This window comes from Aplidium turbinatum, chromosome 13, assembly GCF_918807975.1.
Source record: "Aplidium turbinatum chromosome 13, kaAplTurb1.1, whole genome shotgun sequence".
Lineage (NCBI taxonomy): Eukaryota > Metazoa > Chordata > Ascidiacea > Aplousobranchia > Polyclinidae > Aplidium > Aplidium turbinatum.
This window is the reverse complement of record NC_137484.1, coordinates 6,167,739-6,183,623: the sequence shown is the minus strand read 5'-3', so window position 1 is coordinate 6,183,623 and position 15,885 is coordinate 6,167,739. Positions and strand designations below refer to the sequence as shown.

The 15,885-nt window shown below is 36.0% G+C and overlaps 1 protein-coding gene across 1 annotated transcript; it reads right to left on the bottom strand.

Annotated features, from left to right (window-relative positions):
* Positions 1-2,585: 2,585 nt before the first annotated feature.
* On the bottom strand, positions 2,586-8,409 carry LOC145782210 (RING finger protein 145-like). Its single transcript, XM_082593981.1, has 6 exons — positions 7,382-8,409; positions 7,139-7,200; positions 6,515-6,633; positions 5,795-5,949; positions 3,354-3,595; positions 2,586-2,933 (listed from the first exon to the last, which is right to left on the bottom strand). The coding sequence occupies exons 1-6, from the start codon at positions 8,359-8,361 to the stop codon at positions 2,623-2,625; spliced, it is 1,869 nt and encodes a 622-aa protein (XP_082450107.1). The 5' UTR covers positions 8,362-8,409; the 3' UTR covers positions 2,586-2,622.
* Between the last annotated feature and the right edge of the window lie 7,476 nt (positions 8,410-15,885).

The following is a 15,885-nucleotide window of genomic DNA, read 5'->3' as shown; positions in this document are numbered from 1 at the left end:
TGCTTGATGACGTAATTGATAACGTCATCTACATTATTAAATTACATTTCACTATGATGGCTTTTGGAAAATACTGCGTGTTTCTGATAGATAATGGATCGTTATCAATTAGTTATGATTCGCTTGATTTTAAATAACAATATTGCTCTTTAAAGATTTGTTCCACACTGCCTTTCCGGGTGTGCAAAATAGGCATTCTTTTTAACATATTTCAACGCAATGTCTCGAATTTTATCAGGCAAAAGTGAACAGCACTGCAATGATTTAAGGATATGCTTTGGTCCGTCTTTGTACAATGGTTCACATTTTATATTGAACCAACATGAGGCATATTGAATGACTATATGCGCAACAATTATTTTCAAGTTTTCTGCAATGTCACTTGGCAATTTGTGATCACTGATGTATAGTTTGTAGCAAAGTGAACCGAAAGTTAGCCACCACGAATGATTTAACGGACCAATCTTTGCGTACATCAGTTTAGATGAAACATAGCCATTCCTAATGGCATTGGTAATCTCGTACAGATACCTTTGATCAGTCGATAGATCTTTTACTATGTGCTCCGGTAGCAAACGATTTCCTGGCCCCATATTCACAGGCACAAATAAAGGGTTGACTTCTTCAAATTCAACTCTAATTAGAAGCTTCCCTATTGGCCCTTTAAATGGTGTGTCACCACTGGTAGATCCATCTAATGTAGCGAAGACGTGTCGAAGGGGTAACTTATTGGATGCAACTGTGCAACATGCATATAAACTAACTCACACGTACGATGACCAAGGCGTTGTTCCAGTCCAGTTATCACACTTGATTTAAATCCAGTGTTTACATTCACGGAATCACACCCAACTACTTTGACACAATGCACCATATTATATTTTTTGATACAGTCCATGAGAGCATTTGTAATATCTTCAGCTGTTCCTGATATTGGACTGACAACAGTTAAATACTGATTTCCAGGTTTCTGAACAACACTGTAGTGTTTTTCGCGAACAAAAATCTTTCCACCTGTTCTTGATGCTATCTTAACAGTTTCATTTTAATAAAGTGGGTGACGTCATCAAGGACCAGCATTATGTTTATGTTTGGAAAGTACATCAATTCATTATCAAATAACTTAGAGATGAAGCATGTAGGATTATCAGTTTTATCGCTATTTCCAAATTACTGTTTAATGACGTCATTGATGACGTCATCATTTTTCGGAGTCAGGACACAATGAATTGGATTCTCCTAATTATATTGAATCTGTGGACGCATAAATCATCTTTTTACAATAAGAATTAAGTAAGTTATGACGTTTTCAAATCTCGTGAAAACAACTTTCTATTAAAAACAATGCATTTTCAAGCCTCGAAAAAATCGCTTCAGGTACCTTTATAAATCGCGATTTTTAGAAATGAAGACGATGTCCGATCAAGCTCAAATTTTCAGGAATGTCGTTTTATGACTATTCGCAAGAAAAAAAGTTTGTAGCAATGAAATCGGAGAAAAAGTCCAAATTTCGACCCACCCTAATACATAGCCTACAGTTAAATCGCCTGCAGTAACAATTATTGCGAGATCAGCTGATTGTTAGTCTCTAGTGACGCAGACTATACAGTCGCACGCTTCGCTGCTCAAGCCCAATCTCGTTTTAAAAGCTCTGACAAAAGCACGCGCGCAATGGTGGTCAGACCGCAATGGGGCAAAATTTTATTGATAATCGTTTTATGGTAGCATGTTAAACAGAAAGAACGTGGCAAATTGCCAAGTCAGGTTTTTCCTTTAATATCCCTTTAAAAAAAACGTGTTTTTAAAAATTCGTTGATTAATATCGTATTTTTGCGTTCACTCAGGTAAAAACAAGGCCCTGAAACATTGTTGCAGTTATAAAATGCATTGCTTCCCAAGTAGTCAGTTCTCGAGTTTTTATAAGTTTACGTTCACACCTATTGCGAAACTTTTATCAGCAATGTTTCTGGTCGGCGTGTGAGAATTAGTAACCTGTTGCGCTTCAAGCAAGTTTTAACGTTCGCGTTTTGTCGGTTCTACCCACCTTTGCTATGTTGGCATGTAAGTTATTGTTTTCGTTGTGATGGTCACAAACAAAAACAACAGAACTTTATGTGAAACTTGTTTTGCACACCACATAACTGTATTTTACGCTTTGGATTGGTGAGACTGGAGATAGCGTACTGCGTTTTATTTTGAAATGCGAGACAAATGCTTGTAAGGGTGTCCCTTGGTTTCTTTTGCAATATCGTTGCAAGTTTATATTTTTCTGCTGAGAAACGTTTTCAGGTTACATTACTGATTTGGAGCAACCATTACATCCCCAGTTATTTCAATTAGCCTAGGCTACCTGATTTACTGCACTGCTGATACTTCAAAGAATAACAACAACCTTTCCCTTTTTGTTTTGTCTCAACTTTAGCTATGTATCTGTCCTGATGTCGAAATAACATCCTCTCGTTTGAAATGTTTTAACAAGGCATGCTTATATAATCTACAACTTAGCATAAGTTTCTTTCACAATGATATATAGTCACGTTTTGTATATCTTGTGAGGCCCAATATATCATCACATCAGGGAATGATAGAAGATTTTATTAACAAAGTTTATCTGACGTGATGTTACGTTTGGTCATTTGCATGTGGTTTAAATTCCGCGTTACACATTGGACATTTATCCTGAATGTAAAACCACTTTTTCAGGCAGTTTTCGTGAAAGAGATGATTACAGTGCATAATTCTAACGTTGGCATCCATTGTTTGATAGCAAATTGGACAAAGATTATCTGTATTGCTCTTCAGCATCTCCGGCGACGCCGGGACAAGGGAACGAACTTTACTCGCAGCTTGTCTTCTCATCTGCCATATTCTCCATCCCTTTCCGCCGCGCTGTACGATGCAGTAGTAGGTGTACACTGCCAGCATGACGATACCTGAGCAATAAACACGACTAGTCGACTAGTTTGTAATCGAAAGGAAAGTTTGAACAATATATTGAGATTAAAGGTTAGAATCATTGCCCTCCACAGTCCACATACGTATGGTAATCATGCAATACACCGAGTGAACAAAAGATGTAAAAAGGCAAGTTTTGCTACTCAGAAGAAGATAACTTGCACAAACAGATTCCAGTCAGCATCCGGAGAGTTTAGAGTGATGCACAATAGTGTAGAATCCATTCGCCGTGTGGATGAATGCCAGTAGCGGCAAAGACGTCCACACAACCCACAAAACATTTGAACCTTACACAAACCGAAAAAATTTGCAAACCAAAAGCAAATATTCGTTGTACATATTCGGCCACGTGGTATTTATTGCACTCCGACCTTTAAAAAGCCACAAATAGCAGTCACCTGCAAAGCTGGTCATCTCTGAGTAGAAGGTCATCATAATATATCCGCACATGCATAGAGTGACACAAAACTCCACAGCCCTGCAAGCGCCCCGGATGTAAAACATGACGTCATCTAGGCTCGTCCAGCCTCGTAGCGTCAGGTAGTCAATCATGAGGATGCAGTATATTGAAAGGGATCCCAGCATTAAAGAGAAAGTATTAACGTAGTTGTATGCGACGATGAAGACCCAAAAGGTGGACCTACAAGAATAAATATGCGTTGAAAACGTTGTGGCTTTTATAAATACATTTTAATTAAATTCTCTGGGCGCTGTCACATTTGGTATAATATCTGGGCATACGAGCCTGCTTAGAGTGTCAACAGCTACAAGATGAAGAGAACAATTTTCAGGGAGGGTATACCACGATTGAATAAGTTTTTAAGACAGCACGTGTCGTACACTGCTACACGTAACTATTTTCAAGTTTCAACAATGATTCACGTGATGCCTGTAAGATCCAATTTTGGTACCTATAAAGTTATATCCCCTTTTTGTCGTATCCAGGCTAACGCCCGGTAGTTAGAGATTTACATAAAGTGCACACGAAGACAAGGAGGCCAATCTTCGTGTCTACAAGACCTTCACTTGAGGGGATACTAAACAACGGAAATCATTTTTTCAAGCAAGGGAGATGCACTAGCTGTGACGTTTGTAATGTTTATGCAATGGATTGTTCTTATCAATACACATTACACACATATGAGTGACAATCGCTGCGTCAAATGATTAACATACCCAGGGTTGCCATACCGTCCTTATTTCTAAGATTTGTCCTTATTTTGAAGGGCAAGGTCTTAGAAAACTTAAACGTCCTTATTTCTAAGAAATGTCCTTATTTTCGACTTGCGTCCTTAATTTGTCTTATTTTCAACAATTACAGAACTTCGATCGTTTTCCTCTGGTATCCGGTGTTGCATAATATTCTAAAATTAGTCTAATTAGTTACCTCTAGTCATCAGATTCTGAACGCCAAAAATGGAGTGCGACTGCGTCTTCTTGACCTGCGATTGATGCCAGGCAAGACCTCGGCACAGATCACGGACTTTATTCTCTCCTCTATTCAAGAGAATGGCCTATAGTCTAGACATGAAACAGCTGTCGTCCTTTTGTGCCGATAATGCACCAGTAAATTTTGGAGGATCACAGCATAGTGAAAAAAAACAACGTCTTTTCTCGTCTCAAAGAGCAAACATTGCATCTGATCCCAGTCGACGGCCCTGCTCATATTTTGCATAATGCAGCAGAAAAGGGATCAGAGCGCCTCACACTTGAACTAGAAACAATCGCACTGAAGGTTGGTAGCCATTTCAAAAGCCAAACTGGTAGAACGATGAGGCTCAAGCATTTCTGTGAGGAGCTTGATAGCAACTACTCGACTCTACCAACACACACGCCGACTCGATAGACCACACTTGATGCTGTACTCGAGCGAATGATCGATCACTGGGAACCACTCAAAGCGCATTTTCTTTTACTGAAACATCCACCAAGAATATTGGAGGATTTCTTTAAATCAGAAGAGTCACTGATCATCGTATCATTCCTCCACAGCGCTCTCTTGCTCTTCAATAAACCACTGTTAGTCTTGCAAAAGTCAACTACATTGTTTCCAGAACTGGCAGAGATAATTGAATCTTCAAGATCAAAATATTGCAACGCCAGTGTTCAGGGTTTTTCGGAGCAACAACAGACAAACTACTAAAGAGCAGTCGATGAAGATTATGTTTTACTTAAGGTTCTCAAAGCGAGCTTCCAGGAGTTCTACACCATTACTTTGGAATATACCAATAAGTGGTATCGATTTGAGAAGCATCCAACGCACATCAACTGGAACCTGCTGAAAGATCAAGCAATCGAGTACGGGGAAGTCAAGGGGTTGGCAAAGCAAGTTGATCCACTATTGGCAATGAAAGATGAGCTGTTCGATGAGATCTCGGCTGTTAACGCTCTGCTCAAGAAGATTCCAGATGATGTGTTCATGAAAGATGAACCTGAGGCCAAGTGGATGAAGATCTTTACCGGAAATAACTCTTTTCCGCTGCTCTACAAACTGGTTAGCATCATTTTCTCCCTTCCGGTCAGCAATGCATTTGTGGAAAGAGTGTTCTTTCTTGTTTCGGCGCAGTGGACCAAGGGAAGGAACAGACTTAGTGAAATGACAGTCAAATCCCAGCTACAAGTAAAGATAAACCTATACCTGAGCTGCCGTGAGATCCATGAAGTGATTTCTGATAACAAGGAGTTGCTGGAGCAGATTTTTTCTGGCAAATAGTATCGAATGTGATATGACACAGCTCGTATAAATACAAAGTATGTCCAAAAACGTTTTTTAATTGCTAATCTAATTTTTCGGTTGTCCTTATTTTTGGGTCCATATCGATGGCAACCCTGAACATACCTCATGACAAAGAAGGAAATATATGAGAGAAATCCGGAGGTAAGAAGCAACAAAAGCGCAAACACCACAGTTCTGATGTGTTTCAGTATGGAGCCGTTGTGAGCAGTGGCAAGCGTCATCAGAATAGGATCAATTATATTGAATATACTTTGGAACTAAAAGAGCAAAAATAATAATTGAATCAGGTAACGCACTAACTGTATTTTCATCCACAACTATTTTGACCTGCCACTTTGCTAGTAGTGGTATCAAACAGCGATGTAAAGTCGGACAAAAAATGTACGACTCCGACTTTAGTGTTGCTAGATTTTTTTCAAATTCTTGTTTTTTTATTATATAATTTTACTTTAAGTTATGATTGAAGTTTAAATGGCGACTTGCACAAAATCAAAAAAGAACAAACATTTCTATTTTCTGGTGAAGTTTTAGAGCACAATATGAAGAACAAGAAACAATATTATGAAAAAACATTGCAAACAAATTTTTTTTGGCTCAATCGAGAAATTATATTGTTCGCTGTTTTGTATAAAGCTGGAGTAGTGGCCCTTTTTTCAATGACTCCAACTTTGGACATGCCAAAATCCCCTCGACTTCATAGCCATGGTATCAAATCATGATTAAAAATGGAAGCAAAATCAACTATCTGTTCAAGCTCCTTGCAATGGTGCTCTCACAAAACCATAATCAAAAATGCAAATAAATTTGTTTACAAATACATACTTGTGACGAAGCTATTGTGAATAATATATAGGTCATCAAAATGAATCTCCCCTCAACTTCAGTATTGAGAACATCGGTGTAAAGGGTCATTATTAACAGTGTGATGCCATCGATTACACCTGGAACAAAGTGTATGCATTGAACAAGACTTAAACAATAAATATAATACTATTAATACTACAAAAAGTTGGTAATGCCAAGCAGAACAAATTACATCAAATATAGTTTTACTTTCTAAAACCTCACCAGCCTGTTTCACCCTAAAAGGGAGATTACTCTTTTTAGAGTGAAGTAAGCTGTAGAAGTTTTAGAAGGTAACAACTATGTTTGATGTTATTGTCTTCCATAAACTTTGACACAACTATAAAAAAATCAATGCATCTATAAATTTCAGGTTTGCTAAATTAAATGAATTTTAATTATACAAGCAAACAAAAACAAATGTTTTTTTCCAATACTACCGGGTATCTTTTTCTAAGTTATTCATATCACCTTGTTTTTAAGTGCTACTTGGCGCAACATGCCTAATATATACCGGTATGTTGTTTCATTGTGGAAAACTTAAAAGGATTTACACAGAGCGGTGTCAACAAATTTTACTGTAACTGTATGGAACTATCAAACCTGTCAAAGGACCGCTGACAGAATCAGGAGGATGATCTCGAAAAGACCAATGCAGCCATGACCTATACAACAAAAAATCTTCTACTAATAGTTATGTAATAAGTTTTACCTTCAGAATTTGGTAGAGTTACGATCAATTTTACAAACTCTGTAGACTAATTTTCCTGTTAAGAGACAGTTTTTTTCAAATTATATCAAGCTTATCACACATGCATTTAAGTAACTGAGTTAATGTTCACTTACCTTGTTAAAAAGAACTGCAGCTTAACAACATTCTTTATGATGCAAGCAAGTCCAAACAGATTAATGGTTGTAGTTAGGCATTGGACGACAGTAAAAAACAGTACAATGGCAATGTATAGTTGAGAGCTATAATCAAAAGGAGCAATGTCTAAATCTTCGAATACGGTCTGATCAAGCTTGCTGAAGTCAAAGTTATGGTAAATATTTGCAGTCAGCTGAACAAAGTAGCGCAGGAACCAACAAGTGATGAGCAAACGTTGAACTTGGAACTCATCTTGGGCCCATGTAATGACACCTTGCCATCCAAAGACGCGAACAATTAACTGTATCTTTATCCAAAATATCTTCATTTGAGTTTGGAAAGCAACAAAATTGAAATATTTAAAATAATATAAGAACATTGCAATACATGTCAGTGAATATGACATTGCAATCGAATCAACTAACGTGTTCGAAGTGAACAGACACGTTAACCAAGGATAAAGTGGCAGTAAAAAGAAGGCCAATGTCACTGGCTTTGCGTTAATGATTTTGCATGAAAAAAGTACCAAAGTCAATTGACTTAAAATTACAGTGACAGAATTGTTTAAAGTTTTCTTGTCAGACGAAAGTTTGTCCAACCAAGATGTGTTGTTTGAAGTGGCATTTGTTGACACACTTAGATTTACATCATCACTTTCAATAACACCAGCTGAGAGCAACAACTGACGAAGAATATAGTGACTCAAAGTAATGGAAGATAAAGAAAGAACAGAAGCATATAGATTGGACAGTGTTTTTCTTGGGAGAAGAAGCAGCAGCCATGCTAAAATGTATAATAGAATATCAATGTTCCATTGGGGAATAACGTTTATCAGCAAAATCCAGTTATTTAACGTAATTGCTTCCAAGTACAACAATTCCAACATGATAAGTCCAGGAAGGCGAAGTACAAGGTCAAAAGCACGATGATATCGATCGCTTTCTAAGTTTTCTTCCATTTCCTTAAATATTGTTATGAATAAAATATTACTTCTGTAAAAAATCGTTAACCATCATACCTGGAAAATACGAGCTTTCAGAGATTCATATCATAAATTAATTAGGCAGAAGTACTGAATTTGTTCGATATAGGACAGGTCATTAACAAGTAAAATTCCAAAAAAAAAACAATTTGTTTAACTTAACCCTTTAAGAACCACTTAATCGAAAAACAGTAAAAATATGTTTCTTTGATAAAACAGTATTGACATATCCTTAAATGCTTTTAACTCAGAAAACTAGTGATGACATCATCTGATGTGAAGGATCTTTTGGTAGACATTAGTACCGATATGGACAATGTTTTTTTAGCTGAAGCGTTATAAAAGTTTGATTGATAAATTTGTAGTTAAAATGTTTCATTCAATGGTCATTATTTCCACAAGTCTTCAAATCTAAAATTATAGATAGTAATTCTTGCAATAGACTATCATCTAAATGAAAATGCGTAAGTGGACTGAAAATATGTTACTTTAAGCATACAGCACTGTGTTTGTTACAAAAGAAGCTTTAAATATCTTTATGGTTGATAAATGAATGAATAATACTAATAATAATGTTAGTTTTTATATAGCGCTGTATCCATCGCAGAATGCGTTGCTCCTCAGCGCTTTACGAAGCAGACAGTGTCAATGCAGCCGTATAGAGGCGCAACTGAGTACATTATTACCCAAATCCACTCCATTACTCAGTGCCAAGCAGAAATTAGATTCAGTACCATTTTTAAAAAGTCTTTGGTATGACCCGACAAGGTATCGAACCCATGCCTACCGATTCAGAGGCGGGCGCACTAACCACTAAGCCACCGAGCCGGCTATACAATTAAAGATTACCGTATTTGCTATTCAGTCACAAAACCATGAAATAAGGATGATAACTTTTCTAAAATTTATTGCAAATTCTGCAAGATTTTTACCTAACCGGCCTTCACAGTGGAGGCATTCCATTATAATTCAACAAATTTTAAAAAGAAATGTAACCACTAAGTTTCAAAAGGTGTTGGTTTTGATATATTTTGTTGTGTTCAAAATTTGAACTTGGGCAAAAAAAAAATTTTGAAAATCGGACAAGTGGTTTTTGAGATATCGCGTTTTGAAATTTTGTTGCTGTCACTAGGTGGCGCTGTTGATGTTCCCAATGTTTTTTGATTTTAGGGTTATATTTGGGGTAGAAAGTTGGTTGAAGTGTCTATTCCATCATTTTTCAAAATGCAGAATTCAAAAATGGTCTCAATTTTAGTCTAAAAGCATTAGCTAAGGAGTTATGGGGCATTTAAAAAAATTTGGGGGACCAAATGCCAACCCTCAAATTGTCATGTGGGTAACGAGATATCCCGAAAAAAAATTCTGTTCTTGAAAGTTTCTTGCATATACTTCATGATAGTATAACATTTTTTTATGAGACTTTTGTCCTTTTTGCACAATGCAACCTTATATCAATGATCTATTAATGCAATATTTGAATGATGCTTGCTTATGACGTCACAATAACAAATTACAGATTTCCCCAAAAACTTTTTTTCATTGTGAAAATTGCCCGAGAAAACAAAATTTGACTGCAATTTTGAAACAAGGGCTGGTTTTCCCGAGCAATTTTCACTATGAAAAAAGTTTTTTGGGAAAATCTGTAATTTGTGATTGTGACATCATAAGCACGCATCATTCAAATATTGCATTAATAGATCATTATAACTTCTCATGCAAGTCTTTGATAAAAGGTTGCATTGTGCAAAAAGGACAAAAGTCTCATAAATAAACAGTATGTATATATTATCATGAAGTTTACGCAAGAAACTTTAAAGAACAAAAAAAAATTTTGGGATATCTTGTTACCCACATGACAATTTCGGGGTTGGCATTTGGTCTCCCAATTTTTTTTAAATGCCACACAACTCCTTAGCTAATTCTTGTAGACTAAAATTGACATCATTTTTGAATTCTGCCTCATGATAAATGGTGGAATAGACACTTCAACCGACTTTCTACCTCAAATATAACCTTAAAATCAAAAAACATTGGGAACATCAACAGCGCCACCTAGTGACAGACACAAAACTTCAGAACGCGATATCTCGAAAACCGCTTGTCTGATTTTCAAAATTTTTTTTTTGCCGAGATGCATTTTTCGCATACTATGACATATGCTTCAGTCATCAAAATTGAAGACTTAGTGGTTATTTGGATTTGTTGAATTATAATGGAATGCCTCAGTGGCAAATGCCTTGTTTAAAACTTAAACAAGTTTCTGAACCTGTCTGGTTTCATTTACTTGTTATATTTCATAGTTTGGTTGCAAACAAAGCCCACACTTCAAAAAATACACTCATCTTTAGAAAACATATAATATACTTTAGAAAACAAAAACTATACTCAAAAAGTCAATTGTTTTATAACACTTTGCAAAGATAGTCCCATTCTAGATATGAAGTGGTTGAGGACGAAAAGATAAAGTTCTCATCATGTAAGTATTCAGCACCAACAACAGAGTGGTTAGTTCAAACATTAATGGTTCAACTTTATTAATAAGCCCAAACTCTTGACACAAAACATTAACATAAAAAATAGCATGAAAATTTAGCTTTGATGATTATTGTCAAATTCAAGCTGTGCATCATAAACAAAAACTTAGTATCTCCACCACAGAATAGCCTAGGCTATACAAAATAGGACTAAAATTATGTACAATATTTGTCACAATTTTGTGGGTGCAAGACTGCAAGTATTCAAAGACTGTGCAAGATGTTTCATCCTTGAAATCTTTAGACTGTACAATACTTTGGAAATTATTGCTGCATATGTTATCATGGTCGAGTGTTATTTAGCTGAAGTCGATTAAGATGAAAAGACACTAAGCTTTTGCTCTGAAACTCGATTGAAAGTTTGATGACTTTGGAGGTACGGTACTTTGTTAAAGAAATAAATAGGCAAAACTTCAATAAGCGTATTTATTTCACCACAATTGATCAGGCAATTTTTACTAGGCTAGTAATACTAGGCTACTAATAATAACAAAAGCAAAACTGCAAGTTATTTGTAGCATCAAAGCTTTTATTGTTTGTTCCCAATGTAGATTATATACATTTAAAGCTGTGCAACAGCTTTTACTAGAAAAAGGAGTTTGCAGAAATAAAATTATTGACAACAACTGTCTGAAAAGTTTGAACCCTTGTTGACTTTGAACAAAACATCTTTTAAGTTGCATTACTTTGCCACTGGCTAACCCTTTACTTTCCATAAGAGTATATAGCTGATGTCATGCAGGGACAAAAGGGTCGAGATGAAAGATTTTAAAGACAAAATATCTAGGAAAGGTACACAGACCCACTTTCAACTACCAATAATACAGCATCTTTGTCTCTTTGAACCTAAGTGTTTGCATTGTAGAAAGTTTGCTGTACCTCTACTACTTGCCACTAACTGCAACCGAAATATTATAAGACTTGTACACCAGAACAGCATAAATTATGTCCTGCTCACCATTTTTGTGTTTTGCTCATCACTCCTAATAACACACTACAACCAAGCAATATACGGTAACTATTTTAAATAAATGAAAACTAGCATTTATTTTTGAGCGTGAAGCTAAGCTATGACGGTTCAACCTTTTTCTAGACTTCTGCAATGTTTGGCATATATTGTTTTTCGTTGTGATAGACACACATAAAAACAAACGGAATTGAAGTGGCAACCCTAATTCGGAGCAAATCTTCAATGTAAATAGTGTTTCCAATGATTCTTGAATAAATTCATTTAGTTGTCTTCTGCAATAATGTTGCACATTTCGATTTTTTGTTTGAAAAATTCAAACTTTTTCACAATAGCCGAGATTTAATGTTAGACATTTTATAATCCTTCACTGACTTAATACACTGCTAAAATTTGTTTTATTAGTTTCTTACAGGGATATCTATAACTACGGGATTGGAAACTCTGTGGAACTGAAAACCATTTTATACACGAGTAGGGTCACTTTTCTTTGTGTACTGCTGTGATAAGTAATCACATAAATTGACCTCAAAGGGCAGCAAGTATTAGGCTAAACGAACAACCAAAAGTGTAACAATCAATTCACCTGCTGTAAATTGCAAGGTCTACGCTTGCCTGGTTTGTTTATTTGTTTGTATTCCATTAGTGCAGTCATGTTGTATTTTGTTTGCTGCTTAAAAAATTTCCAGAATGACTATTGGTTTTAGTTCTGATGACATCGTAAACGGATTAGTTTCGTACTAGATTGGTCTGTGAACAAGTTGATGATACAACAGCATATTTCACTGATTGCTGAACACTCCTCGTTTACTTCTGATCCGATTTGCAGCACGCAAAATGCTAAAGAACAACAGTAGGCGGTTTTTGTACTCGTTGCATTCATTCATTTTTTGGATTCATCGTTTTTTTTTTCTAGCAGCGTAAATGTACTTTTATAATCAATTAAGTTTTAATGTGAGTGTACATTTTGTATTATTTAAGTTATATCTGGTTAGCGAAGCGTTACTGCTGCTCGCTGTGCTAGTGAGTAATCAGCCTTGTGCTGATAGCCGGGAAGAACGCCTTTCTTCATTTTGTATTATTATTGTAAAATCGAATTTTGTGTATCTTTTAGTCGTTTTTTTTGTTTTGTTAATCTCTCTGTAATCGTAGTAGGCCTAATGTGATGACCCTACTGATGTATAGCACTGGATAGAGTTTCCAATCCCGTAGTTATAGATATCCCTGGTTTCTTATAGGGATGGTAGAAGTAGGGAATTGCTCACTCAAAAAGAAAGTGGACAACTGGATTGTCATAATGTTATGACAAAATTTGGCGCAACTACAGCTTGAGGTCTACCGCGATATGTCGCATACCCAGGTGCAGCGTATGTGACCTGGCTGCGTGTGCACAAAGTGTGTGTTGCCAAAATAAATGTATGAAAATATGTGATATCATGCTTATGTAATGCTATACTAGTCATAATAATGCAGCAATAGATTTCACGCTACAGTGGTAACAGTAGTTAACCTCACACTGCTGTAGCAAGGTTCTGTCGATATCCTAGCATCCTAAACCTTGCGCAAAATTTAGCATTTCATTTGTTAAAAATGTATTTACGTAAAAGCAAACAAAACTTTTTGCAGTTTTGCTAATTTTTAAATTTTGCAGTGACCCTCCAGCCAGTAGCGTAGCCAGGAATTTTGAAAGTGGGGGGTTTTGACCACCCAGCGGCGGGGGGTCTGGGGGGCCTCCCCCAGAAACTTTTGAAAAATTACTTTGAATTTGGTGCATTCTGAGAGCATTTTCAACAAAAATGTGGGTACGAATATTTCTGTAAAATGGTGCTGTCCGGTAGCATAGCAAAAGGATAAGATGAAGTTTTCTTCGGCATTTTTCGGAAATGTTGCTAATTCCTGGCTGAGATGTTTGGTATTGGCAAAACTCGCTCTTTTAATGCAATTTTGTTTAAAATTAGGCAATTTTTTTTTAGACTGAAAGCATTATTCTCAATATCGTGACGTCATACGCGTGCCAAAGGGGGGGGGGGTTGTAACCCCCAAACCCCCCCCCTTGGCTACGCCACTGCCTCCAGCTGTCCATATCGCACGAAAAATCAATAAAGCGAGTCGTCCCGGTATTCCACGGTCCCTAGTTTCTTACATGGAGGATAAAAGTAGAGGATTGCTCACTAAAAAAGATGGTGGGTCATAGTGGCTCTGATGGTGTTATGACAAAATTTGGTGCAACTGCGGCTTGAGGACTGAGGTCTGCTGCCTTATGTCACATACCCAAGTGCAATGCATGCGACCTGTTCACGTGTATACAAAAAGTGCATCGACAAAATAAATGTAGGAAGTATGTGATATCATGTTTATTTAACACTATTAGATCATTGATCCCAAGATTCATGATAATGCATTAGATTTCACTCAACAGCGGTGACGGCAGGTAGCCTCACACTGCTGCAGTAGGATTCTGAGCTTCTAAAGATGTTCTAGCACTCAAAATATCAAGCAAAATATAGCAATTTATTTGATGAGAATGAATTTACGTAAAAGCAAAGAAAACATCTTGCAGTTTTGCTAATTTTTGAATTTCGCAGTGACCCTTCAGCTGGCGGTTTCGCAAGAAAAGTCAGTAAAGTGAGTTGATCCGGTATTCCAAGTCTCGATAGATATTTCGTAGTTTTTTGTGGCAATAGGGAGTGATCTGTCCTTCAGGAGATTTGTATTTATACTTCTACTTCATGTGGCAAATGAACTTGAAAGCAAGTGTAGCTCTATAATCTGTACAGAAACTTCTAGGATTTTACCAAGAATGTGAATTGAAAAGTACATTGGTGAAGCAACATTTTAAAGATAAACATCGACTTAAAAAGTTGCAGTTAAATTTGCGTTGTATTTCTTTAAAATATATTTGCTCATCACAAACTTGCTATTAGAAAATTCGCTCCAATTAAATAGTTAAGGGTCCTTACACTGATATCGTTCTTACATTTTAGCCCATATTTTGAATGAACACGGTTGCAGCTTGGATAACATGATGTTAAAAATTTAAATGATTTTTAGCGGAAATTTGGAATGGAAATGGCAACCCCTATACAAGCTTGACAACATCGTACGCTAATTCACTGTAGTTTGTTTTGATTTCTGTTCTGATTCTGCCTTTTGCAGCAAAAGCAATAGATATTACATGGCAGACGTCCAGAAAAGAGTTGAAACGAATAAACATGAAAGTTTAAACGTATTTGTGACTGAAATAAGTTAATGAGCAGATTCATTAAAATGATATTTTTGAGAACACTCAGTTACCAAGCCTAAATTTTTTTTTTTTTTTTGAAAGTTTAGCACTGTTGTAAATAATTTGGAAAAGAAACAAAAAAGTGAAGTGATTAGTGATATTGACAATTTGATTTATTTCAACAACGCCATATGACAGAATGAATAATTTTTTTTAAATAATTTATTGTGTAATAGTAAGATAGGTTAGCCTAAATCATGGCAATCTTAGTCTTAGGATGGTGTCCTTAAGTCCTTAAACTTTTAAATGAGTTTAGGTGAAAAAATTGCAAAGTTATTTTAAAATTTGGAATTTATTTTTTTCATCTTTAGTATTATTTGAATTGATCCATTCATGAACTTTTTCGAAAATTTTTATTTACTTCTCATTGGAAATCACTGCTTGGAGCTGGAGGGGTATATATTCTCTATCTGAAAAAATGCTAATTTAAGAACAATGTTTGTTGACACTTGCACAAACACTCAGGTTTAGATGTACTTTCTACTTCCTAGGTATGTCACCCTCTGTTCTCCTTATAAGCTTAAAATAAAATCCTAAACCTAATTGCTAAACTTTAAAAACTCACAGGTAGGCTTGTTGTAATACAGCTGCAGACACTTTTTTCTTGCTTTAGACTTTCAGTAACATAATAAATTAATCATTGATATTTGTGATTGGTGCTTAAATGTGTTCAGCCACATCATGTATTTTATGTTTTACCATTGTTTACCTCTTGT

Coding starts and splice junctions, on each gene's coding strand:
- LOC145782210 (XM_082593981.1), bottom strand. CDS start 8,361: ATGGAAGAAAACTTAGAAAGCGATCGATATCATCGTGCTTTTGACCTT. Junction 3,596..5,794: donor ATTTCCTTCTTTGTCATGAG/GTATGTTCAGGG, acceptor TTATTCTTGTAG/GTCCACCTTTTGGGTCTTCA. Junction 2,934..3,353: donor AGAGATGACCAGCTTTGCAG/GTGACTGCTATT, acceptor TTTATTGCTCAG/GTATCGTCATGCTGGCAGTG.